The 9,393-nt window shown below is 43.0% G+C and overlaps 1 protein-coding gene across 5 annotated transcripts; it reads left to right on the top strand.

Annotated features, from left to right (window-relative positions):
* Positions 1-24: 24 nt before the first annotated feature.
* Positions 25-8,638, top strand: BBS12 (Bardet-Biedl syndrome 12). Of its 5 annotated transcripts, none has more exons than XM_056564004.1 (2): positions 25-154; positions 6,607-8,638. In XM_056564004.1, exons 1-2 carry the CDS (start codon positions 83-85, stop codon positions 8,599-8,601), a joined length of 2,067 nt encoding a protein of 688 aa, XP_056419979.1. In that variant the 5' UTR covers positions 25-82; the 3' UTR covers positions 8,602-8,638. The 5 variants fall into 5 exon arrangements, with proteins under 5 accessions (XP_056419979.1, XP_056419994.1, XP_056420003.1 ...); XM_056564019.1 differs by having other exon boundaries at positions 112-324; XM_056564028.1 differs by having other exon boundaries at positions 113-297.
* The last annotated feature ends 755 nt before the right edge of the window (positions 8,639-9,393 follow it).

Raw genomic sequence — 9,393 nt, 5'->3', positions numbered from 1 at the left:
CATATTATTGGGCGGTGCCATCTTGCCCTTTCCCTACGCGCAGGGCCCTCGTAACAAACAGAAAAGCTGCGTCCCCGTTACCATGGATGCCGAATGGTTACGCACATGCGCAAATGATTTGATTTGCAGACCATGTGATCAGACGCGTTCAGAGGTGGGAGGTGACCATTACAATCATTTCCGGTTCACCAAGGACAGAGGGAAATTGTAACCAATCAGGACTGTGTTTCCATCAGCTCATCCGCTCTGCTTCTTGATGGGATCCCGGAAGCACATGTCGTGGTTATCATGACAACGGTAGAACGCTTGATTTTTGGAGATCGGGTGAGAGTGCTGGACGCAGCAGTGTGGAGGGGGGCTGGGAGAGGGTTACAGTGCTAATGGGCAATTTGATATTCACCATCACCTATTGTTAGTAGTGTTGGTTTGTTCCATGAGGTATTGGGCATAATGCATGAAAATATTGGACGAAGAAGGAGCGGAAGTGAATTGGGCTTAAAGCAACACAAGGTGGTAATGAGGAAAGTGCTCAAGATTATGGCCAAGGTTGGTTAATGCAGTGTTTTTCATACCATGTGTCTTCAGCTGTTGCAAAACTACAACTCCCAGCATGTCCAGACAGCCTTTGGCTGTTTGGGCATGCTGGGAGTTGTAGTTTTGCAACAGCTGGAGACACATGGTATGAAAAACACTGTTTAGAGCACTAGTCATTGGTTGTTACAGCTGCACTTAGAAGGGATACATTGACCCAGTATATGAATCGGAGACAGAAAGCGGTTTGTTTTGGCCAATAGCAGCCAATCACAGCTCAGCTTTCATACTCAAACAATAGAGACAATAGAACAGAGGAACATTAAAAGCTGCAGCCCTTCTTATTGGTTACCCTACCGGCAGCACAGATGTGGAAAAGATAAAGTCACTATATATATATATATATATATATATATATATATATAATATTATATTGTGTGTATATGTAGTGCCACTGCATATGATGGCATGTGTAGGGTGCTTCACCCATTTACCTTCAAGACTTTGTTCTCGGACACTGATTTTGCCAGATTCTGGAACAATGTTCATCTTTCAGAGCCACAACCTTGTGGGACAGCAGACTGCAGAAAGACTTGACCCTCAAGAACCAAGACCATTTTCACCTTAACCCCTTAAAGGGTAGCTCCCACCGTCTTTTTTTTTTTTTTTTTCTGTCCCTGCCTATTGCCCATCTATCCCTAACCCTCTCCCTGCCTTTAATTTTACTATATAAAAAATGCCTTCTGTCTGCCTGGCAGTGTGCTCACTACCAGGCAGACTTCCCCAGCAGGCACCACGTCACTGATGCCTGCTGGGGGGGACTTCCGCCCTTAGTTCATCTACACAGGGTGCCTCCAGCTGTTTCATCACTACAACTCCCAGCTTGGCCTGACATCTATTGGCTGTCAGGGCATGCTGGGAGTTGTAGTATTGAAACAGCTGGAGGCACCCTGTGTAGATAAACTATTAAGTTACATGCGGCGCTAGCCCGTCCCCTCCGTCTCCCTCCCCCCCCGCCCCCCGACATACCCCGTTCCCTCCATCACAACACCCCCCCTCCCCCCCCCCCCCTTTACACTTACTGCAGAGTCCGGCAGCGGGCGTGCAGGGACAGCGGCGGCGATGTGTGGGAGGAGTGGCCTCCCAGCCAGTGGATCAGACAGGCAGGGAGCGAGCGCAGGCTGAATGAAAAAGGACCGATGCCCGGCCAGGCTGCAGCCGGCCACTAAGAGGGAGACCCCTAGTGGCCGTTTTTCAAATGTAAATTAAACTATTTTAATTTAAAAAATAATAATAATAAAAGTATATTAGAGATATGTTGTAGTGCATAAGTACTACAACATATCAAAAAATAAAGTTGGTGACAGTGCCCATTTAAGGACTCGGGCTTTTTCCTTTTTTTTAATTTTCAATTTTTCCTCCTTAACTTAAAAAAATCCTAACTCTTTACAATTTTCACCTAAAATTCTATATGATGGCTTATTTTTTGCATCAATAATTCTACTTTGTAATGACATTGTCATTTTACCCAAAAGTCTACGGTGAAACGGGAAAAAAAATTAATGTGTGGCAAAATTGATGAAAAAACACTATTTTGTAAGTTTTGGGGGCTTCCGTTTTTACGCAGTAACTCTCTGCTTGTAAGGAACATAGACATACCAAATAAATTATACATTGATTCACATACACAATGGGGGACATTTCCTAATCTAGTCTATTCTGGGTATGCTTATAGACCAGCGTATGTGATAGTCTCCTGTCTATTGTGCTCCTAATTTATCAAAGGTCTCACAGCCCTTGATAAATTCTGTGCTCAGACTTCAGGGTCTACAGCTTAAACTGCATTTAGACCTGCTCCAACATGGTCTGACATTTCAGCGTATTTTGGGCAGATGCTACTTATCGCACTTGATAAATTCAGCACCAATGCATTTCCGTCTAAAATAGACTTGCATGCATCATGGACTAAAAATCCTCTACAGCAAAAGTCGGGAAAAAAATTGCACATATTTAGACTGCGACTTTCTGTGCGACAAATTTAGACAGGAAAAACCAGTCTAAATCATTTGATAAATCTCCCCCAATATGTCTACTTTTATGTTTCCATCATAAAGTTGACATGTTTTTACTTTTGGAAGACATCAGAGGGCTTCAAAGTTCAGCAGCAATTTTAAAATTTTTCACACTTTTCGAAATCTGAAGTTTTCAGGGACTAGTTTAGTTTTGAAGTGGATTTTAGGGGCCTTCATATTAAAAATACCCCACAAATGACCCCATTATAAAAACTGCACCCCTCAAAGTATTCAAAATGACATTCAGAAAGTGTATTAACCCTTTAGGTGTTTCACAGGAATAGCAGCAAAGGGAAAGAGAAAATTCAAAATCTCCATTTTTTACACTAACATGTTCTTGTAGACCCATTTTTAAATTTTTTTTACAAGGGGTAAAAGGAGAAAAAGCCTCCAAAATGTGTAAAACTATTTCTCTTGAGTAAGGAAATACCTCATATGTGGATGTGAAGTGTTTTGTGGGTGCACTAGAGGGCTCATAAGGGAAGGATCGACAATGGGATTTTGGAGAGTGAATTTTGCTGAAATGGTTTTTGGGAAGCCCCTGTGGTGCCAGAACAGAAAAAATAAAAAAATAAAACACATGGCATACTGTTTTGGAAACACCCCTCAAGGCACATAACAAGGGGTACAGTGAGCCTTAACACCCCACAATAAGCCTTTTCACTAAAATGCAGTTTTTCCCCCCAAATATACATTTTTACAAGAGGTAATAGGAGAAAATAAGTTCAGCAGGCATCCCAGTCCGTGCATGGTGGGGACCGGAATTCCCACGGGCGTGCAGGTACGCCCTGGGTCCTAAAAGGGTAAAGGGGGTACTCTACTATTTTTAAAAATTTGTCTGTAGGATAGGAGATGTGTCTGATCACAGGGAGTCCAACCTCTAGGACCCCCTAGCAATCTTCAGAACTGGACCCCTGTGCATTTAGCGGTGTCTTGGCATGCGCTCCATGCTTTCTCTATGGGAGTGCCAGAGACACACAAGCATTGTACTCCCATAGACAGTGCATGGAGCCTACACACTTCTGATGGAGATCAGACACTTATTTCCTATCTTGCGGATAGAGGATACTTTTAAAGCACCACCTTCATCTGAATTAACGTCAGCGCTGAACCTTTTACTTCATAGATTTATACAGTGAAAGGGTCAGATTTGATTGACAGCCAGGGAGAGGGGCTATAGTAGTGAAACCTAGTGTGATCTAAACTTTTAACATGTCTGGACACCATGAAAAATGTATAAAATGACAATAGCACTTTAACGTTACTGCTAACTCAAACAGTGACTCCGCTCGGCTCATTTTTGCCCCGTATCCGGTTTTGTGACTGGACCTAAAACCGTAGTATACTACAGTTTTAGGTCCAGGCAAAAATGAGCCAACCGGAGTCACTGTTTGACTCCGGTTGGCTTATTAAAGTAAATGGGTTTCAGCGCCAATCCGGCTGGGGTATGGGAGCGCCTGGTTTTCCCGTTCCCCAGCCGGATCCAGCAGCCGTAGGCTGCAGACATGATTTGAATGCAGCCTTATTCATGTGATCATGTTGTCCATGTGTGCACTACAACCTTCTGCTAGATCAAGCCTTTATGTATAGGTTGTTAAAGCGGACCTCTCAGATCCCGCAAAAATGTTTTACTCAGTACCTAATCCTGACCATGTACATCTAATTTCATGCCTCTGGCACCTATACAGGTATATATAAAACTCAATGTGTGTGTGTATGTTCCAGCATCACGTCCAAATGGCTAAAGATAGTAACATGAAACTTGGCACATGTGTTACTTATATGTCAACAACAAATATAGGATAGGTAATTTAACCCTTACTCACACCCATTTGCCAGGGGCGGGGTTTTTGTTTAAGGTCCCACACAAGTCTATGGGAAATATGTTACTGCATAACTTTCAAACGGCTGGAGATATTTCGATAATACTTGGTCACATGTTACTTATATGTCCACTTAAAATATAGGATAGTTAATTTAACCCTTAACTACCCCCATTTGTGAGGGTCGGGGTTTATGTTTAAAGTCCCATGCAAATCAATGGGAAATGTATGTTCCCACATAACTTCCGTACGGCTGGAGATATTTCAATACCTGGTCACATATTACAGAACAGGATAGGAGGACGGGATATGGGGTTGGGATATGACAACCATATATGAGGACGGGATATGAAGTCAAAAGCTTCCTCTGTTTATTTTCCTCCCCAACAAGGATTAGGAAGGAAAAACCGGGCAACGCCGGGTACTCAGCTAGTCTATATATATATATATATATATAATATATATATATATATATATATATATATAACTCAATGTGTGTGTGTATGTATTAGGGATTGACCGATTATCAGTTTGGCCGATATTCACGATTTCGGACATTATCGGTATCAGCAATTACCTTGCCGATAATGCCCTGCTCGCCTCCCCGCCCAGAGACCGCCACCACCGCTGCCGCCCCATTGCCTCCCCCATACCCGGTTTTATAATTACCTGTTCCCAGGGTCCGCGCTACTTCTGGCTCCTGCGACATCCTGTGGCGTGCTGCGCAGCGCAATGACGAGTGACGTCCTCAACGCGACGTCACCGTCAGTGCGCACAGTGACAGCTCAGGACGCTGCCGGAGCCAGAAGTAGCGCGGATCCCGGGAACAGGTAATTATAAAACCGGGGATGGGGGAGGCAATAGGGCAGCGGCGGTAGTGGTTGGACTAGGGAGGACCCCAGGACAGGCAGGGGGAAGCGGGCGGCGGCGGGGGTCTCTGGCCCTGCAAAAGCCGCTGCAGTTCATTGATTTAAAGCACCCACATTAAATCATTGATCTGCAGCGGCTTCTGCCGGGGTGGGGGGGGGAGAGTTAGGGTAGTTGTGCTGGGAAATGGCCGATAACTTATAAAAGGTCATAGATTATCGGTATTTGCCCTAAAAAATCGATATCGGTCGATCCCTAGTATGTATGTGTGTATGTTCCAGCATCACGTCCAAACGGATATTCCATATCGGAATATCGGTATAAGTTATTGGCTATCGGCCTGAAAGGTCACAGATTATCGGTATCGGCCCTAAAAAATCGATATCGGTCGATCCCTAGTATGTATGTGTGTATGTTCCAGCATCACGTCCAAACGGCTAAAGATGAAACTTGGCGGACATGTTACTTATATGTCAACAACAAACATAGGATAGGTGATTTAACCCTTACTCACCCCCATTTGCCAGGGGTGGGGTTTATGTTTAAAATCCCATACAAGTCAATGGGAAATATATGTTACCGCATAACTTCCAAACGGCTGGAGATATTTCGATAATACTAGATCACATGTTACTTATATGTCCACTAGAGATGAGTCTCCTAGGACTGTATCCACCTTTTCCAGCCCACGGGAGCACCTGAAAGCTGAACTAATTAATGCAGGAAAAGTCATCAACTGCCAAGCCAAGAAGTCGAATCGAATTTACTGTAAGTTCGCTCATCTATAATGTCCACCCTTAACTACCCCCATTTGTGAGGGTCGGGGTTTTTGTTTAAAGTCCCATGCAAATCAATGGGAAATGTATGTTCCCACATAACTTCCGTACGGCTGTAGATATTTCAGTACCTGGTACACATCTTACACGTTGGGATAGGAGGTCGGGATATAAGGACGGGATATGGGGTTGGGATATGATGGGATATAAGGACGGGATATGAAGTCAAAAGCTTCCTCGTTTGTTTATTTTCCTCCCCAACAAGGATTAGGAAGGAAAAACCGGGCAACGCCGGGTACTCAGCTAGTCTATTTATAAAAATATCTTTTTTTTTTTTTTTCTTAGCTCACAGTGTTAAAAGTGTTTTTCTTCTCCTATACTTGCCCGGCAGCTGAAATCTGCATCACAAAACAGTGACTGTAGGCATACAACTGATTGCTGCTCGGCAAAAACAACCTCATGTACCAACACGCAATTGGAAAATCTATTTACAGCTATTTATGACCAATAAAATAAATGCATTCTGTTTAACCTTAGGCCATGGTGTCCGCAGTGAAATTGAGAGACCACTTGGAACTGATTGAATTATTCAACATATCAACATCAGTGAAGACCCTCCTAGGACCACGGAAATCATACAAGTTTATTTACAATGAAGATACTCAAGAAAGCACTTTAACTTGCTCCTCCTTTAGACTTTTGGAGAGTCTAGAGTTATCTAGTGCAGCGGGACAAATCTTTAATGAAACAATTCAAGCCCATCATAAAGAGTACAAAACTGGTACGACAACTCTGTTTTTCCTTGTCGGAGTATGGAGTAAAGCTGTCCTGGAATGTCTTCACCACGGAGTTCCCATTTCATTGATCGTCTCAGGAATGTTAGAAGGTCTAAATTCCTGTATTGAAAGTGTTAAGGAATTATACATACCAATTGATAATATAGCTACTATAAAGCAGAACACACGTCACAGGACTTTAGTAGCAGATGAAAGGAATGGTCATGTTTCTCATAATGAAAATCATTGTTTCTCTTCTTCTAGAGGTGGAAACATTGGCCCTGACACATGTCCAGGACACATTGCTAACACTGTAAAGCACATAGATGTCACTCCGCCCGGTAAAGGAAACTTAAATAGTAAAAGTTGCCAGATGAGCAAACTGTCTCATAGTAGACACTTCTCTATTTCGAAAATAAGCAGCTTTCAGAATCCTTCCCAACCCAGTAGCCACAGTTTAGAAGATCTAACAAAGTCTTTGAGTCATGGGAATTGGGAGGTAATGGAACTTGTGGAGAAGGCTGCCACTCTTCTGTCTGAAAATTCTCATGAAACATCTCTGACCAAAGATGTCTTCCAGGCTTCCTGTCTAAATATTTGCTTTGTAAAAGGTGTATCAGAAGTAAACTCAAGTGCTGCATTTGGATATGTGACTTTAGTAAGACCAGAATATGTTACAGTTGTCAAAAACTTTGAGGGAAAACCCTTGAAAGTTCTTCTTTTAGATGGAGAATTGACAGAAAACTATAGACATATTGGCTTTAATAAGGCAACAAATCTAAAATTGGTGTCTGAGATAGCAGACCATGAAAGATCAGCTGAGGATTTATGGATAAGTACTGCATGTCAGAAAATAGTTCAAGCCAGTATAAACTTAATTTTAGTGAGGGGTGATGCCTGTCCACAACTCATAATGCAGTGCCTTCAGAGAAATATTCTTATTATTACTCATGTAAGGTCAAATGTTCTTCAGGCTTTTAGTGAGTGCACAGGGGCCGAGCCCGTGGCTTACCTCACAGAGATGAGTCCTCATAGCATAGGCTGTGAGGTGTATGCCACACTTTGTCCACAATGGAGTTCACAATCAAGCCAAACTGCTGCTATAAGTCTCCATGCACACAAGATAAATCTGGCCACTGTAGTGCTCAACTGCAGACTAATGCCCAAAGTGCAAGTGATGGAAGACCAGTTTTGGGCGTGCTCTTACAAACTACATAATGCTTTTTTTGACCGAAAAGTATTTCCTGGTGGAGGTGCAGTTGAACTTTTCTGTCTTCATCATCTCCAAAAGCTTGAGACAATGCTAGAATCTGGGAGCCCATCTCACAGCGGTTCACAGTCCTGCATGTCCTCATGGTTGTCGTCCTCTGCCATCCATTACAAATCTTCTGTCTATAAGTGCCTTGCCAAGGGCTGGATAAAATATCTTTCTACTCTTCTTTTTAATGTTTGTCAATTTTCTTCAGAATTAGAAGCTATGACCTTCATACAGAATGAACTCCAAAATGTTGGTACTTACTCGTCTCCTTCTTTGTACATGTTCAATGAATACTCCAGAAATGTTCTATTTATTGATGACTCAGGACTTCCCATTGAACATAGACAGGTACCAGTGTATGATAATGTTATTCCAAAGGTTGAGGCATGGCGTAGTGCTCTGCATCTAGTTCTCACTGTGCTTCAGTCAGATGCTGAGATCATTACACGTTCTATTAAACAAAAAGATTCCTTAGGTGGGGACTATGTATTCCTCTGATACTTATGTAGCATACCATCATTAAATAATATATTAAAACAGATGACTATTGTCCTGTGCCTCTTTTTTATTTTATTTATTTATTATGGCTGGTAGTGGGAAATCAATAATTCCTTGCCTCACCACAAATTTTGCAGGAAGGAACACAAAGTAAGAAACATGACCCAAGCTTAGAGCTGAACAGTGCACGCCAGGAGTTGTAGTCCCCTCCCAGCTCCTCACAGTCAGTTCAGTGCGGATCGGACAACACTTCCCAGAGACGCTGTGCGGCCGGACATTTCTCTACGCCATCATGCATTGGAGTTGGTTGCTGTGGAAACGGTATTGCGGTATGTGAAAAATTCATATCGTAAGGCAAAAACACACCGGTATTTGGTATGAGCAGTAAACCGCCCAGGGGGTTATGCATATGGATGAGCTGGGCGGAGCGAACGCCCGGCCGAAGATGACGTCGGAGTGCCGGGACCTCGGGTCCAAGCTCCGCCCATGCCCCCAAAGAGCTAATTTGCATACCCCGAAAAACAAGCAATAACGGCGGAACGGTGTGGCGATTTCAGATGCCGTAAGTATAATTTTGATCAGTATCACCCGCACTACAAGCCTGTATGACAGGTAAGGTTAAAATGGGCTGTGTCCTTAAGGGGTTAAAATAATTCACAGATTACATTATTCACCTTTGTCACTAGGTAAAATAGGTTTGATGAGAGACACTAGATGCCCAAGGCATCAGAAAGAGGGGGCAGGATAAGTTCATATGTCCCTTAAAGGGGTACTCTGCCCCTAGACATCTTA

Source organism: Hyla sarda, chromosome 1 (genome assembly GCF_029499605.1).
Source record: "Hyla sarda isolate aHylSar1 chromosome 1, aHylSar1.hap1, whole genome shotgun sequence".
In the NCBI taxonomy this organism is placed as follows: Eukaryota; Metazoa; Chordata; class Amphibia; order Anura; family Hylidae; genus Hyla; species Hyla sarda.
This window is presented reverse-complemented; position numbering and strand designations above follow the sequence as displayed.

Coding starts and splice junctions, on each gene's coding strand:
- BBS12 (XM_056563997.1), top strand. CDS start 451: ATGCATGAAAATATTGGACGAAGAAGGAGCGGAAGTGAATTGGGCTTA. Junction 547..6,606: donor TGCTCAAGATTATGGCCAAG/GTTGGTTAATGC, acceptor GTTTAACCTTAG/GCCATGGTGTCCGCAGTGAA.